The 18,077-nt window shown below is 38.5% G+C and overlaps 1 protein-coding gene across 2 annotated transcripts in view; it reads left to right on the top strand.

The window, feature by feature from the left end:
* SLC22A16 (solute carrier family 22 member 16) overlaps positions 1-18,077 on the top strand; it is a 39,741-nt gene that overhangs the window by 6,552 nt on the left and 15,112 nt on the right. Inside the window, exons 1-2 of one of the 2 annotated variants that reach the window (XM_054063692.1) lie at positions 9,734-9,891; positions 14,813-15,289. In XM_054063692.1, coding sequence (XP_053919667.1) covers positions 9,872-9,891; positions 14,813-15,289 — 497 coding nt within the window. In that variant the 5' untranslated portion in view covers positions 9,734-9,871. Of the gene's footprint in view, positions 1-9,733; positions 9,892-14,812; positions 15,290-18,077 lie in introns of those variants that run through there. The other variant, XM_009564857.2, reaches the window with a different exon arrangement.

Here is an 18,077-nt window from a genome sequence, read left to right as displayed (position 1 = left end):
AGTCTAGCAGAGAATCTGCATAGACAAAACTGTACTGCATCAGAATGTGCAATAACACTCTGCCTGTTTCTGAATTGAAGGAGTAGATTATAATAATAGAAGCCAATTAAAAAGTTGGTAACAATAGTAGAAAAATAACTGAATAAAAGCAGTATGAAATTGCACTTGTACTATACAATTTGTAAACCAACTGCTGAGATTCAGACTTCACTGCTGAAATGCTGGCAACTCCCCATGGAGGCTCCTAGACAGAATTATAGTAGGGACATAGTTATGGCAGCATAAGACGATTATCACACACATCAAGGAGACGACGATCCACTGTTTAATCCCCAAATATTATGGTATGAATGAAAATGAAATATATAAGGCTCTGTACAGTGCCTGTAATACAATGCCTGGGGCTGGGATATCACTCCTATAAAAGTTCAGTCAATAATTTTCTCATAACAGTCATGATTTTCAGCAGTACTAAAATATCCCAAAGTTGAAAGGAAATGTTTTATAAAGGGCCCTAAAAGCCACAGCACATGCCATTAAAATGCATGTGTCACCATGTTGATATGCACAAGAAAAAAGGAACTAAGATATATGAGGTCCAACAGAAAAACTCCAAGACTCTGCCTCCTGTAACTCTTTATTTAACAAATTAAGAAAATTAACTATGATCATATTCAAAACAATTCCCTTCTGAGCTATCACACAGCTGCATATGATGCTGCCAACCTTCAAAGCAATTCCACGGTTCATTTTCTGAAAGGCTGTTGAGGATCTCCATCTTTTTTGCTTTCACATCTACCGACAATAATGGGTTCCTTTGAGCACTGACTTGATCTTTGGGAAAAGGTAGATATTATGTAAAACTGCTTCACAGGCAAAGCATGGTGGGCTGGCTCATTGTATTCATGTTAGCTCTCAGTTCAGTCTTGCACACTAACATTTTCTGACTGAGAGTAGGAAATATGTCTATATTTGTACTTGCGTCCAATTATACTGAGTGAAGTGATCGAGTTGAGCCATGTCTCACTGTGACAGGTTGGAGCATGTTCTATGACCAGCTCCTTGTACCTCCCCTCCCACTCTTGATTCCTGAGCTATAGGGTTAGTCTCAGTTTTTTTGGTGTTGTACCTTGTATACACAGCTGAAATTTTATTTGAGGTTACTTGAGGCATGAAGCTATAGCAGCTGAGCAAGAACATGAAAGTCTCAACTTCTCAGAAATACAGAAAAAAATAGCAAGACAGAGAAAATATCAACTGAAGTAGCTATGACTTGGTTAGAAGCTCAAGACTAGATAAAATGTGATGAAAAACTGTTCAAGATAGAGATTTACAAGTGGTAATAATGAGAGTTGATCAGTCAGATTGTTTATATACTGGGAGAGAAGTCTTAGCAGTCTTTGAAAAATACTGAAATTACCTAGAGACCTAATGTATAGTTTAATACTGATGCCGTGAAAAAGCCAAACTCAGTAATCAGCGACAATTTATTAAGCAGGTGTTCTTTAATAAGCGTTGCTGGGTACACAGGGCATGGTTCCACCTAATGTGTCCAACTATTGAGGCTGGTTACATGACTTTTATACTCATTAAACATACATATTCATATAGATTCTGGGAAATACTGGTTAAATGTACATATTGATATAGATTCCGGGAAATACTGGTTAAACATACATATCCATATAGATTCCAGGGAAACACATTACATATTCATTATTTTTTAAGAACTCATTTTCATAGTTTGTCACCCACTCTCTTATGGGCATCACAGTTTCTCTGTGTCTTTGGAAGTCTCTGGTGGTCTTTATCTTATCTCCTTCATCTCTGTGTCATGTCGGTAAGCTCAGGTCCGTTCTTTGTTTCTGCTACAGAACTGTCTTTTTTCCTTTTAGCCAGCCCTGCTTCGGTGTCTTGGAGCATCAGTCAGAGATAAGTTTTTTTAAGATACACAATACTTGATTTGCTGCTTATTCCAACTAGTAAACAAGCTAAACTCCTGTTACAATCACATTCCTTCTAACTGCAAGCTGGCCAAGATTTGCTTAAGCTTATTCCTATTATTCTCATTATTGCTTAAGCTAATTCATGCCCTTAACATAATGATTTATTCCTTCATTCAATATCACACTTTGGCAGACAAACTATAATGCTCACCTCACTCAGAGCAGATGGCCAAGGCCGGGAGAACAGATGGAAAATGCCAATAAGGCAACAGGAAGCAGAAAACAAATGCCAAATAGGTGCTTCAGAAAACTGGGAATAATTTGTTGCTCTACAAAGAGCAGTCAGCATCATGCTTTGAATGGAGCTCAGTGCCATTTAAATGTTTTGTATCCGCAATGGCCTGTACTTTTCCAGCCATGGTGCAACTTCCTTCTCCCTTCTAAGTTGTGAAAGAGATTTGGAAGAATTTACATTCCTACCAGATCCTTCTGTATAAGTCTGTGCTATGTGTGTGGGGAAATGAGTTGTCCAAATCAAGGAGTTAGCGAGATCATCTCACTAATTTTACAGGCCTGTAGTATCAATTTCAGACATCTGCCTCAGTCACCTTGTCAGGGGGGAGAATCAGACCCGTTAAGGGCATCATCCATCTGTCTTACTTTCATTGAGTGGTTTAGGAGAAGATGAACAGTTCACCTAGATTAGTCTGTGCTTCCTCATTGAGTAAAAAGGGAATCTTGAGAAGTAGTATAAATGTATATGGATTGCATACAGTGTATTGTATCTAAGTATACAGTATACATTCTTTACTGTCAGCCTAAATGAACTAATTGAGGCTTCACTAGAAGACTGGGATGACAAAAATGATTCTGGCAGGACTCTTTTCTGTGTCACAGCATAGTCTTACTCTCAAGATAACACGAAGCAGATACCAAGACCCTTGCATTGCTCTCCTGTAAGTCAGACGTCAGAAAAACTGTCACGTATGCAATGATTCTACTAGTACAGTGCTTGCTATGTTATTGGCGTTCCATCAGCAATCTTTGCTGTCAGTTCCAGGAAAACCTGATTTAAGCCAACTATTGAATTGAGAGCATTAAGATCAGAGAAATGAGAGATCAAGCCTATTCTGAAAACACAGAAATCCCAAAGGTATGAAAAGTAAGGGAATAAAACCTGCAAGTGCCTTTCTGAGAAGGAAAAAGGAAGATTAATGCAGTCATTTAGAACTTATGAAGTAGGAAAAAAATGCATTTTGTTAGTCTTTAAATTGCAGGCATAGATTTGTGTCCTTGATGAAAAATTAGAAAATATTACATATAATAATATTAATTTAGCCATTTTTCTATAAATAAATATTATCTTATCTATGACATAATATTTCATTTGGTGGATGTCTGTCTAGTGCCAGAGAGAAAGTCAAATATAAAGGGTGAAAAATAAGCAATAATAAATAAGCAATAACACATGCATTGTCTGACACAAAGCCGCTGGATATATGGTGAAATTATACTAATGAGACCACATTTCATAGAAATAACTTATATTCATGGTTCATATTCTAAAGCAAGTTATTGGTTGCAATTTTTTCTCTGCATCTTTGGAATACAGAATTGCATTTGGAATGCAGTTTAGGTCAGCAGAATTGGGAGAATTTAACAGTTTAAAGAGAAAGGTAGTAGAATCATCATCTTTGAATGACAGGAAATAAAAAGGTTGTCTGCTTTCCATTAAAAAATTAAAAACAATATAGAATAACTTGATCTATTGGTCATGGAAGAGATAAGTGACCAATAAAACTAATGAAAATATATTTTCTTCGGAAAGATCAATAATGCTGTTAAAATTTTTACTTGTCTCTTAGAGAGGTTGTAGAAAAGGTCTTGTGTATCTAATTAAAATTAAATGCAGTATTTCAAATATCCAAGATCTATTAAATCAACTTTCAGCATTTCATACTATTTTATGTACTCTACAGTGTGTAAATTTCTCAGAGGACAGAAAGCAGAAATGTTTTATTGTCCTGTGAAGACACAGGCTAGCAAAACCTATATCCAGCACTGAAACTGGAAGCAACTATAAGTAAACAAAAATTGGACAGAAGTTCATGACCAGGCTGCTAATCAAAACAAAACAAACTGAAAAGCTCTCCAGTGAACACTAATAATTTAACGAGGTCTTATTATGGGGCAGATTCTCATGACCATTTGGAGAGAAGGAGTTGAGGAATTCTAGGCAGAGCAAGCTACACATTTGCAGTGAAGTGGGAGAGTTTGGAGGAAAGGTGAGTTAAGAACCTGAAAAAGAAGCTGAAAGTCCTCTTGTGCTCAGTGACCTTCTTTTATATGGATTTAGAGATAACCTGCGTTGCCTTGGAGAAGATATTTTGTTGGGGATGCTAATCTAATTGAGTAGGAATACGTGTGGGACAGACTGGCTGACCTCACAAGAACCTCCATGCAGCCCTTGTGAGAGCTGAGGAAATATTGGTAAATCATCAGTGTAGACACCTGAAAAGAGACGAAGAAGGGAGCTATGTTTTACTCCTCTTCAGTGTTCTAACTGAGCTTTACCAAAGTCTTTAGAAGATGCAAGCTACTCTGTTACACAAAGAGAGAAAAGCTCTTGGTGTGGAGGCCTTTTGCATTTTGAATGTAGAACGTAGCTCCTAAATGTGGATGTACGTAAACAATTCATGCATAAACAAACCCAAGTTTCATAGAAAACAATACGTTGGCCATACCAGACTGTGCATTATACTGAATCCCTTTCTTGAAGTTGTGGAACTGTAGATAAACAACTGCAGAATTCCACACAGGTGGAATTGCAACTTGGTGTATTATCTTTGGCAGCAAAGAATCTCTGGCTGAAATTGAGTCGCCTTTCCTAAAACCATGCCTTGTAAAGGCTGACTTGGTCTTAAATTTTAGAAGACACAGTATTATCTGATACTTAATTCCCTAAATGTAACATCTTTTTGAGTGATTCTTCTTTTTTAGTGAAATTTTCCTAAAAAGCCAGTAAGACAAAGGTGTCTTCTTCAGCACTTCTGTTTTGCTACTGATGAAGAGTCGCTGTTGTGAAAGTCAAAAGAACATTCTAGGAGTTGCAAAGGGAGACAGAGAGGGTAAAATGTCTCATTATTCAGCTAATGCGATGCTTGATGTAGCCCACAGGAACAGACCAAATCATCCAAGTCATATTCAAAGCTGCAAAATCTATGGGTAAAATTATTGTTTATTACTAAGGAAGAAAGAAATAATGAAGCACCCCAAAATTCCATTACATTTCTGTCAAATATTTAGAGAAACAGTTTAAAAATAATTTGATCCACAAAACTAATACTTATTATTTCTAATTGAAAACTGAGATTTCTATTACTGTGTGCAAGAATGGTTACAAACGTGTAACCAGTGATGCCCAGCATGCTTAAATTAATTACACAGATTTCTTACTTGCTGCATTTTTTCACGCGAAAACTTTAAAAAACCTATAAGAATGAGTAATTTTACAATCATTTTCCAAGCATGGAGGAATTAAATTTCCAATATAGAAATTTAAAGCCATGGGTAGTAAGATTAACAATAAGTGTGGCATGGAATGAAGAGAATTGATGTAGAATTCAGACTGAAAGTGGCTGCATCCAATTCTTCTTAGGTGTTACTATGAATAGGAAATAAAAATAGAGTTCTTAAAAGGCATAATTTAATTGTGACAACATTAAGGCTTAATTATTATGCAAAATGATCTTTGAAGAATAGATGGCTACTTGCTTCAGAATTGCTGTTTTTCACCACTGTGAAGTAGGTATTCAATCCAAGTATTTGTACCTTCAGCTATAGCAGATTTAGGCTTTTGTAATAGAAATATGCATATAGAATAACAAATGAGCAGTGACATAATTAATATGAAAACTGATGGGGTTTATTTCAGAATTATAAACAGAAAAAAATTTCAGATAAAATAAATATTCCATAGTTTGAATTAAGTCAGTGCAACATGTCATCAAGGTAAATGGCAGAAAACATCTGATTTCCTAAATAGGGAAAAAAGAATGAGATGTAAGTTAATATATTAAGTACTGCTGATGTCTATAATTAGCTGGAATCTCAATAAAAACATTTAAATTCTGTTAGACACTTTATAGGTTATGGTGTGAAATTATTTGTTTACATAAACTGATGGAAACACTGCAGTGTGCAAAGGAATTAAATTTGAATTTGTCCCCAGAAAAGAGACTGATGAAAAGGAAACAGTGTTACCCAAGATACTGGAATTGAGTTTTTCCTGTGAAAAGTAATGCTAGTAATATCATGTAGACAGGGTGCATACTAATTTTCTAGATGGTAGGTGTTTATAAAAATGCTGTTTCTGGAATGGAAACATCCAAGTATACAGCCTAGAGTGTTACTGCTGTTTAAGTGTAACTAACCCTGCTGTGTTTAACACTGATCCAAATAATTCCAAAAGAAACCTAAATAACGTCAAAACTGCATCGTAATGTTATTTTTTTAATTAAATTACCTGGTATATATCCTTGACACACATAAAGCAGAGAGGGCAAGTGAATAAGTGGAATGAAATGGACTGACTCCAGCTCTGCCACTGGAAGGTGCTGGAATTGCTGTTGCGGTTGGCAGTCCATTCTTGCTTGCCTGCCCTGTTCTCACTGTAATTGATGCTCTGCTGGTAACTGCTGTAGCCCCACTTCGAGCCATGACCTCAAGTTCAAAACTGCTGTATTGGTACCACTGTGAGTACGTATGTACCAGAATTACAAAAATCTATTTCGTAGTGATTTTGATTAATGAAAAAAGGGCTGACCAAAAGAAATTAATGTGCACCATTTGATGTTTGACCATTGGTTTCAGTGATGGTTTTAAATTTCCACAGAATCACAGAATCACAGAATCACAAGGTTGGAAAGGACCCATTGGATCATCGAGTCCAACCATTCCTAGCACTCCCTAAACCATGTCCCTCAGCACTTCATCCACCCGTTCCTTAAACACCTCCAGGGAAGGCGACTCTACTACCTCCCTGGGCAGCCTGTTCCAGTACCCAATGACTCTCACTGTGAAGAATTTTTTTCTGATATCCAACCTGAACCTCCCCTGACGGAGCTTCAGGCCATTCCCTCTTGTCCTGTCCCCTGTCACTTGGGAGAAGAGGCCAGCTCCCTCCTCTCCACAACTTCCTTTCAGGTAGTTGTAGAGTGTAGTTCCACTTCTTTTTCTCCCTTTTATTGCTTCATGTCTACTAGTTACAAAATAGATATTATAAATATGTGAAGGAGAAAAAATGCAGTTGCTCCTCACAGCATGCAAATGAGATGTTTGATTGTCCATCTCTCTCTTCCTAGATAATCGATCTGTAGATGAATCGCTCCATGGCAGGTTACAAACCATTTGTCTTCCTTTCACTTAGGGAGCCTAGAATATGGTGCAAGGACTGTGGTAACCTCTAATGTTGCTGCACTGTTTCAAATCCATTGTTGACTTCTGCAGAATCCCTTCTAGTTTACATATGCAGGAAAGCTAGTGGATATAGCCCATGCCATTAAGCTACAAGTGATTTATTCCCCCTCAACCAGGAGTACATAAAGGCAAGGAGTGGCACATGTGAGTACCTTGGCTGCTTGAGTCCAGACCCTTTGTGCCACTGTCAGCTGAATCACAAGGTTGGGGGTTGCATGGAAGTGGTTGAGGTACAAACACACTTTCCTTCTGGCTGGCTTTCCCCTGGGGTGGTAACCCTTGGCAGAGGAGCACTAGAAATACCAGGACATCAGGACTGCTTTTTCTGCTGCCCATGTCTGTTCGTAACTTAAAACTGTGCTATGAAACTGATAAAACACAGCAATATTTAACAGCTGGATTATTTTGTCACGAGTGAGGACAGAAACCTAACGTGCCCAATTCAGATAGCAAAAAAAGAGAAAAAATGTTGCAGTAATTGAAAAAAAAACCAAAAAACATTTGAAAGTATGGCCCTTAATTCTGTAGCACGAATTATTGATTTTTACACCAATATGACTTTCTTCATCTAAGCTGATATACTAAAGGTGCAGTAGTGAGCAGCCAAATAAACTCTAGGTTCCTTTTAATCAAAGGGAAACGTGCATAAATTTAACAGGATAGAAGTGTTATAGTTCTTCAGAGAGTCAATTTTAGACAATTGTAAGAACGACTTGGTAAGTTTCTGTTATTTGGTGATTTCATGGAACTGTTGGAATGGGTCCAGGGGAGGGCTGCAGAGATGATCAGAGGGCTGGAGCACCTCCCATACAAGGACAGGCTGAGAGAGTTGGGCTTGTTCAGCCTGGAGAAGAGAAGGCTCTGAGAAGATCTTATAGCAAAAGCTGGAGAGGGACTATTCATAAAGGCTTGTGGGGACAGGATGAGGGGGGAACAGATATAAACTGGAGAGGGGCAGATTTATACTAGACATTAGGAAGAATTTCTTCACCATGAGGGTGGTGAGGCACTGGCACAGGTTGCCCAGGGAAGCTGTGGCTGCCCCATCCCTGGAGGTGTTCAAGGCCAGGTTGGATGGGGCTCTGAGCAGCCTGATCTGGTGGGAGGTGTCCCTGCCCATGGCAGGGGGGTTGGAACTGGATAGGCTTTACGGTCCCTTCCAACCCAAACTATTCTGTGATTCTATGATTCTACGTTCATGCACACGTTGTCTCCAGTGATGATATATAATTTCTGGGGCCTTCCTGATCTGTACTGGCTTTCTTGTTCCTGTTGCATCTGTACTGTTGATATGTTTAAGCTGGATATCCTACACAGCATCTTCTGCCTCTGAAAAGAAATTCTGTAAATAACCATCTTGCTGCTGCAGGCTGAGACCAAGTCTTAGAGTAGCTGAAACTGCCTTTGAGAGGGAAGTTTACTCTTGACACTGTAAGTCAAATAAGGCCGTCAGTTATGTATTTAAGGCTGCTTCCAAATCTGCATCTCTGTACCACAGCAAAAACCCTGCTCCTGAGTCTCATTCAGCTCTATTCAGAAAATAGATGTCTAGGTGTATAACAGCTTTTTGGTTTAGAGTGGAAAGAATGCATTTCTCACATAAAAAAAAAAAAACAGGATGGAATACAGAGGTCGAAGTGGTTACTGAGCACAAATTCCTTCAGAAATAGTAAGTATCTGGAAATTTTCCACTGAAGCAATCCTGTTCAGTGAACACTGCACAATGAAAACGTGGTGTTTTCTGACTAAGCAGTTGGCTAACAAGGTGGTTGAAAAGACAAACATTAAAATAGTTTTCATGAAATGTTTGGAATAGTACAAATCTTTTGCTAATCACAGAATAGCCTTGTGACTCTATCCTATGCTGAAAGAACTTTTAAAGTTTTAGATTAGCTTTTGAGGAGTATCTAGTAAATCATCCTCACCTCTCTTTGGTGGGCAGACAAGGAAACAAATATTATCAGGAACATATTTAACAAAAAATTAATGTCTGACAGATTTGACCCCATCTATGGATTGCAGTAACTGACAATGGTAAAAGTAATCTGAGGCTGGGGATTTATTCTCTAACATATATGCAGCAATGTCCTCTTCAGATATTTTTGCATGCCAGAGGTGCCACTGTTCAAAGAGACTGGTGCAGATTGTTTTCATGGATGCAGTATGAATTGGATCAAGCGACTGATATGGCTTGTTTTGGGTTTTTTTTAATCATCTATTTTGACTTTTTTTTTCAAGTCAGGTCAGTTTTCCAGATAAAATTCACAGCTGGTCCACATAAAAAGTACCACCACAACTGAAGGCAGAGTGTACTATGTCTCAAGGGATGAATAAACAGTGGGAAAGGAGAAGGGAGGAAATATCTTACAGTGACAGTGCCACAGAGTATGTTGTGTCATGAAACTACAGCGAGAGCACAAGTGATCTGAAATCTGTTCATAAACTTTATGGAAGATCTTCAGTTCAGGTACTGACATTATGAAACTGCCAGTTGCTTTTCTTACTGATGAGATCTTAAAACTTGTGTGAAAGAGCCAGAAAATGCAAAAGTCTTTCTTACTATAAGCTGTAAACTGAAAACAAGGAAAACTGGGGTGAATTTTCACAGAAATATTTTAAGAAAGATCGGAACACGTTCATGTTGTGTCTTGCTCAAGCTTTTGTAGAGACAGTTTTACGCTCATTTGACTTCTGGCATTCATTGAGTGTCTATACAGGAGCAGTAACCTACAAAGTCTTCTTGACTTCTATATTTGACACTCCTGGCAAGAGTGACAAAATGTACTTGCCAAATAATTATCTCCCATGGCAAGTCACTGGAGAGATGGAAAAACACTGCAAGAGATTATACCTTTTAGGACAGGGACTGTGGTCACAGACCTTAAAAATTGCATAAAGTGTGCCTTTTAAAAAGAAAAACAGTCTGTAAAAAAAGATATATTGAAAACTACTACTTGCAACAATATCTCTTACATAATGCGATGTGTGTATGTGAAGATAATTGGCATATAAAATACTCTTGCCAAAAACTACTCTTTTTGAGATCAGCCTAGGAAAATAGATCACAGGATCTGCTGAAAGAAGCCTTAATTTCTTTTGGTGAATTTCAATAGTAGTTATTGCTACTGCAATGCTTTTTTTCTTAACATTTTGGTGCATGAGCAGCAATATCTCTTCTCTCAGGGAAATTTAACTTTTAAAATGGAGTTTGATGAATTTGCTGAAAAGATTGTTGTATGTTTGCGTGACAGAAAAATTGATGCTTAGTAATAAAAGAGTTTCCTATCAATCTGGTGATCTTAAATTAAGAATTCGGGAAAAAAAGTTAATAATTTACAGTGGGCACCAAAGACAGCATGGACTTTAACCTGTGCCTCATGGTCAGTGAGTGTATGACCTGTATACATTCTGCTGTGACCCCCTACCCCGGCACAGCCTGCCATAAGGACGGCTCCAGCTGCCAAACACAAGCGGCTGTGCTCCCCCAGCACTAAGTCCTCCTGCAAAGAGGAGAAGCTGCTAAGCTATGAGGTCACTATGGTCAAGAAGCAGCTTCAGGGTTTTAAGATTGCACATGGCCACAGCCAGAGGGCTGAAATAAAACTCATGCCCCTAGATGTCCAAAACGAGGGATCCCTGGATAGCAACAGAACAGGCAACAGCTTTATGTTCCTCCTTGCTCAGCACTGTCTGCTGCCCCAGGCTCTGTTGGAGCAAACCTGTGTCTACCATGAGGCTGGTCTTGTGTCTGTCACTGTCCCTTTTCAACCTTCAGCTGTTCTGGCAAGCATCTATAGTATTCTCCCATCCCACATATCATCCTCCCTATGCACTTTTCATACTTTCTATAATATGTTGTCACTAATGGCCTAATTAACTACTTTTGGTAAGTACGCAAGTTAATGAGTCTCCTGACCTCTATGCAATTGGTCTTTCTAGAAGAAAAGCCCTTCTTACCCACGACTCATAAAGGCTGGACTTTTCAATCTAGCGTAAGTGGGGGTACTGTTACAATGCTGCTGTAGTCAGCAATGAATTTTGCCTTCACAGCAGAAGAGGGTCTCAGGTTGGTTTTTTGTGTATTGTACATATATATATATATATAAAAGATACATATACACCAAAAGAGGCTTAGCCAGCCCGTTGTGGAATTTTACTGGAGTGAGTAGTAGGTAGCTTTTACAGGCAGGGGAGCAGCCCGTTAGTGTGGCGGCAGGGCTGTGGGACTCTTCGGCCACTGATGCTGACAAACACTTTTCCAGTTTCACAGCAGGCGTTGTTCTTCCCTGTCCCAGCTTCCCCTGCCTGCTCCTTGGCTTTTTTTTATTGAGCAATTAGAGGTAAAATCTGCAGCGCAATTCATCCTGCAGGATTCTGCAATGACATCGCTATTTTGCTGTAAAAACATGTTTTTCTGTTCTTAAATTAAGTCATAACCAGCATAAATGATGTCTATTAATGCATATCTAGCATTCTGTTTGACTTTTTGTGTTTGCTTAGCATAGGTGCTGCAAATTCGGTAAGAAAAATAATGATACTACAGACTGGATTTCTTTGTTGGAACTGAGTAAGATTTTCATAGCATTGAAAATGGAAGAATGTTTTAACAAGAATCAGTTATATCTAGTTCTAAGTCAAACCCTTGAAAGATGGGTAAAATACAGCATGACAGAAATTTCTTTACAAGAAATCCTTTATTGCTTTTTATAGAGGTGGAAACTGTTTTATAGGACAAAGGAAAATGGGGAAAGGGTAAGGGACTGTAATTTATATAGTTTCAGAAAGTAACTAGAGGTGGATAACTGGTAATTCTGTACAACAAAGTGAAAAAAGACAAGGGAGATTTATTCAAGGTCGCACAAAGATGTTTTATAAGCTGCTAATAGTCTTACACTGAAAAAGTGGACATAGAGATTAGATTTAATGAGAATTTCCAACAGAAAGATTTGACAGAGGTGCAGTCTGTCTAAATGGTTATCTAAGTATGATCACAAGAAGCTTTCAGGGACACATAAGATAAAACTCTCAAAGGAGCAGTTAGTGTAGAGATTAGCTAGATCTGATCAAAATCATAGCCCCGGTGATGCTCCTGGGATTTGGGCTTACAAAATAATATAATTCATTGGCTCATGGCGTCTTCTCAGTCCATATCCTTAGAAGCTGTTGTTTTCTTTCAAGCCTCCCCAACGAGAAAGGACATAAAAATATTTTTCCTGCTCACTTTTACTGGATAGAAGAGAAATTACGAACCTCCTATTCCTTGTACTTGTGAGAGCTAATTAGGAAACTCGAATGCATGGGAGTTTGAAATTATTTAATAATTCTTCCCCTTTCTGAGAAATACTAACTGGGCTATCTGACACTGCAATTTCCTCATGCATAATGATTCAGATTGCAAATACTGGGGATCCTGGTTCCAGGTATGCCATTTTTAATTAGCTGCATAGCTTCTGGGGATTACATTTGCTAATTTGCTAGAGGTCCTCTAGTCCTGATCTCAGTCATTCTGCATGATGCAACAGTAGCTCAAGTTGTTGAATTTGATCTTGCTCTGCTATTTTTCTAACGAGTTTGTGTCTTTTGATGGGAACTCTTAAAATGAAACTAGACAAGAGGAACTGAAAAATGTTGCTGACAGTATTTGTCTGCATTAATAAGGGAACAAAGGTTACATTTAAGAAGAATCTTTGCTTTTTTTGTGATCCAAGATCATCCAGAGCTTTAGCCTTGCTTTGATTTATGGCCATCTACTTAGTCCTCAAGAAGCTGTTGAGAGGGGATTGATAGGCTTAAGAAGCACTCTGACTATGTTCATTTTCTCTTTCACCACGTCTGTCACAAGGTTTTTTGGGAAAGAGCAGGACAGCCTTTGTATGAGGACTGTTGCTGAGTATTCAAGAGGGAAGTATAGTCAGCTTTTGAGCTGCCACAGTGGGTTTAGCAATTCAGCCCACTCCTCAGACTGCTGTGGAAAAGTCAATAGAGCTGTTGTCAAGAGAAAGGGGGATAAAAAGCACTCCATCTGAACAGCAGTAATTCCACTGCAAAGACAGGATAGGCAGTTGGGTTTACATTTACCAAGGAAAGAATAAGAATTGTGAGATAAAAGGCAGAGGAGAACGAGGGTGGTGAATGGAGTTAGGTTATATGAGAGAACTGTTTAATTGGGAAGGTGATAATAGAAATTGTGATAATAGATTATTTAAAACTTCTAGGCTAGGTACTGTTGCAACCTTTTTTTTATGGGAATTCAAGACTAGGTTAGATAGGTTTTGGGGAGGAGTGATTTAGAGATCGCGTTTGTTATGGGGTTTGGAATTGCTCTGACTTAAAAAAAGCTACTTTTTGTTTCATACTACAAAGGCCCAGTGCATACCGTAACAAAGATATATATATATATATAAGCTCACTGAATGCTTCTTCAAATTAATGCAATTGATTTGCCTTCAGGAAATAAAAAGTGGGGGAGCAACCAAAGTTATGTTGTTTTTTTCTGAACAGGTGTTGTACTAATTATGTGCATAATTTTAACATTTAATTGAGGAAAAGATTCCTTATGCTTAGGTATCAGAAACTGTCTAGAATTTGCAGTCAGTAATACTAGAGTTCATTGCAAATCTCTTGAAATTCAGAATACATGTGTAATTTATATGCTAAGATTTACTTGCATCTCAAGCATGTTTTAAAATTGTTAAAATGCCAAAATTCAGGCTATGCATAAAACATTCTTTTACCATGTTTGCTTTATGATATAATCTTTAATGCATAACTGCACACCCTACTTAAGCTAAAACGCAGCCTAGTTTACAGCTATGTTTTGGTATAAAACATTTCACATTGTTCAGATTCTATCATCCTCTACATGTGTCTACACGTATTCTCTATTTGTCTTTTGGAGAGATGGAATACAATTATATAGCTACAATTAGGTAAAATAAGGGTATAATCTGTTTGGTTTGTTTTACTTGATGTGCATATCTCTATCCTCAGAATCTGAGGCTGCAACATTTAGGGTTTTCTAAGCATTCCGGTAATCTAAGGCCTTATTTTGAGGGGATGTACTACACAGAACTGGAAGGTGGAAGGTTGCTTTAAACTAAGTGCTTAAGTGCAGAATCGTTTCTTTTTAAGTGGTTGACTTTGTATACAGCAAAGCTGATGACTAAGAACAGCATTTATTTCCTGACAACAGGTTACTTCTGCTGTGGCTCTTTTCTCATCTTTGATCTTTTACAGGGCTTAGCTAATATCAAAGCAGCACTATATAAGAGGACAGTAGACACTTTAATGATGTCTCTATTTACTGACCGTAGCAAAATAATTATGTTGATTTTTTTTTTTGGTGTAGAGAACTTTTCTTCAGTAAACTATTTTCTTTCCCTTTACAGATTTCAAGCATGTGTTTATTTTGCATCTGTCTTTCAAGCTATGTCATGTGGTATCCATTACTTAGCGTCTGTGTTCATGGCTGTTACTCCTAAGTTTGTATGTGGGGTCCCTGGAAATGTGAGTAGTGTTCTTTTCTACAACTCCTCTGAATCAAGCATAGAAGACATCTGGACACTATGGACATCACCAGAAAACTACATTGTAGTCCAGCTGGAAAATAGAGAAGTTTGGGAACTTAACCAATGCAGCAGGTCCAAACGAGAAGTAAGTTTGGATCTGGCATATGAATACAAAGGCAACAAGTCCACATTTTCTTGTTCTAATGGATATCTCTATGATGATACAAAGTGGAAGAGCACTGTTGTGACACAGTGGGATCTGGTCTGTGACCGAGAATGGCTTGCAAAATTAATCCAGCCTACATTCATGCTTGGAGTCTTGATTGGAGCAGTGATTTTTGGTGACATTGCTGACAGGTAAAGTGCCATCCTTTAGAAATTGTAGCTTCAGACTGCAGTAACTCCATGCATATCTACCTATTTCGGTGTTTTCGTTCATTGTGTTTGAAGCCCGCTCTCCTGTGACATGGATGTTTTCTCAGATTGCACACTGAGAGTCAACAGTGAGATACAGGATGTATGTTTGTATCCTCCTGCTTCTCTTGGTTTTCCCTCTCAAGGAAAACATATGTATTCCTACCTCAGAAAAATGCCCAGCTATGGCCCTTTACCCATATAAGAGTCAAACGCCTAAGCAACAGTGTCACAGAATCAGTTGGTTGGAAAAGACCTTTGAGATCATTGGTTCCAGCCATGCCTGTTCACTAATAAACTATATCCTAAGCACTTCATTTACCTGTCTTTTAAATACCTCCAGGGATGGTGACTCAGCCATCTCCCTGGGAAGCCTGTTCTAGTGACTGATAACCCTTTTGGTGAAGAAGTCGTAATACTTGTTCTCCAGCCCCTTCACCAGCTTCATTGCCCTTCTCTGGACATGCTCCAGGACCTCAATATCTTTCTTGTAGTGAGGGGCCCAAAACTGAACAGAGTATTCGAGGTGCAGCCTCACCAATGCTGAGTACCGGGGCACAATCACTTCCCTGGTCCTGCTGGCGATGCTGTTTCTGACACAGGCCAAGATACTATTGGCTTTCTTGGCCACCTGGGCACAGTGCTGGCTCATACTCAGTCAACTGTCAACCAATACCCCCAGGTCCTTCTCTGCCAGGAAGCTTTCTAGCCACTCTTCCCAAAGCCTGTAGCACTGCGTAGGGTTGTTGTGTCCCAAGTGCAGGACTCAGCACTTGGTCTTGTTGAACTTCATACCACTGGTCTCCAGCCTGTTCAGATCCCTGTGTAGAGACTCCTTGCCCTCAAACAGATCAACACTTCCTCTCAGCTTAGTGTCGTACACGAACTTACTAAGGGTACACTTGATGCCCTTATCCAGGTCATTGATAAAGATATTGAACAGAACTGGACCCAGCACTGAGCCCCGGGAACACCACTTGTGACTGGCCTCCAACTGGATTTAACTCCATTTATCACAACTCTTTGGGCCCAGCCATCCAGCCAGTTTTTAACCAAGCAGAGGGTGCATTGGTCCAGGCCAGTGGTAGACAGTTTCTCATACAGAATACTGTAAGAAACTGTCAAAGGCTTTACCAAAGTCCAGGTACACTACATCCACAGCCTTTCCCTCATCCATCAAGAGGGTCACCTTGTCATAGAAGGAGATCTTGGTTTTGTCTTGGGCAGTTTATACACCAGTGTTTTGATTTGAAGGCTAATTAGTGTTATTTATCATTGTCTATGAAGGGACTTGTTGGCTAACAGCTTTGTTAGGTGGAGGGTGAAGTATTATGCCACAGTTAACAGTACAGTAAGCTGAAAAAGGTGACCAGGAGTAGTGTTTTCTTGTTTTCCTTCATTAGCACAATTCTATGGTGTTACAGTTACAACGTGGGAATGTAAAAGTAAAGATGAATTTTTTTTTTAATTTGGCTTTTAGAACACATGGAATCAATCCTCACTCCTTATCCAAGTCTTTGTATAACTGTATTTAATACAAAACCAGACTATAATGCCAATATTTGTTCTGTGTTCCTTTAAATCATTCATAGCTTTATTAATTAATATTCAGATATGATTTATAAGTTTATGATCATATTGTTCCCATTTCCATTAATTCATGCCACGGACAGCCAGTTAAGATAATACACACATTCCGAGTCGCAATTTACAACCATAGATTTTACAGCTGAAAGTTATTATTTTCTGACATGTCCTAGCTGGTGGGAAATAAGTTTGTGGGTTCCTCCCATTTCTAATTAAGAGTTCCCAACAGGAGAGCTCTGACAGCTGGGTCTCACTGGGATCTCTTCTGGCAGGGATCAGAGACCAAATGTGCATGACTCCAAGTCAGGGTTGGAGAAAGATAGAGGGCACTGGAGAGAACTGTGCCATGTGGTTGTTTGGACTACACCTCCTATTTACAGCATCACTTCCCAGAGTTGATTAAATGTAGTACCAAATATGGAGGAAAAACAACAAATGAGCCCACAACCCTGAAAGTCCTCAAGACCTATGCTTAAATATAATGTCCACATCTGTGAAAAACTGTTCACAGTGGAGTAGAAACAAATGTCCAAGATAATATTATCACAGAAGAAAAATTATTCCACACGTTTTGTGTTACAGAACATTTGTAGACAAAATACAATGAATCCTCAAGAGAGTGTTGTATGTCTACTGCGAATTTATATTTTTTTTTCCCTCGGATGAGCTTCTTATTGATAGTATGTGCCAACTTGTTTAGGGACAACTGACTCTGCTTGGTATATTTTCTCCCTGAGATATGAGAAGACAAACAAATAAAAAGTTCCTTTTTAGTAAATGCCCTTCTTTCACAATGGAAATTACAGTGTGTTTGATGGGCAGCTGGTATTTGGCATAGGTTTTTTTTCCTGTTAGTATACTAGTTTATTGGATTTCTGTGTTTGTACATGCATGTATGTGTGCTGTCATGGGATCAGAATATTTAGAGGAGCTATGTAACTGTCATTTTTTAGAGAATTCAACTTAAAGTAACTGGACAAAGTTATGTTACAGGAGCCTTTCAGTACTATCCAGATTTGTTGTTACTTTGGCAAGGGATAGCATGTGTTAATACAGCTGACTTCTGTTAAAAATTATTAACTAGGCAATACTAAATATAAAATATCCAAAAAAGCAAGTTTTACCTATGTCTTCAAAATTAATA

The sequence above is a fragment of the Cuculus canorus genome, chromosome 3 (assembly GCF_017976375.1).
Source record: "Cuculus canorus isolate bCucCan1 chromosome 3, bCucCan1.pri, whole genome shotgun sequence".
Taxonomy (NCBI): domain Eukaryota; kingdom Metazoa; phylum Chordata; class Aves; order Cuculiformes; family Cuculidae; genus Cuculus; species Cuculus canorus.
This window is presented reverse-complemented; position numbering and strand designations above follow the sequence as displayed.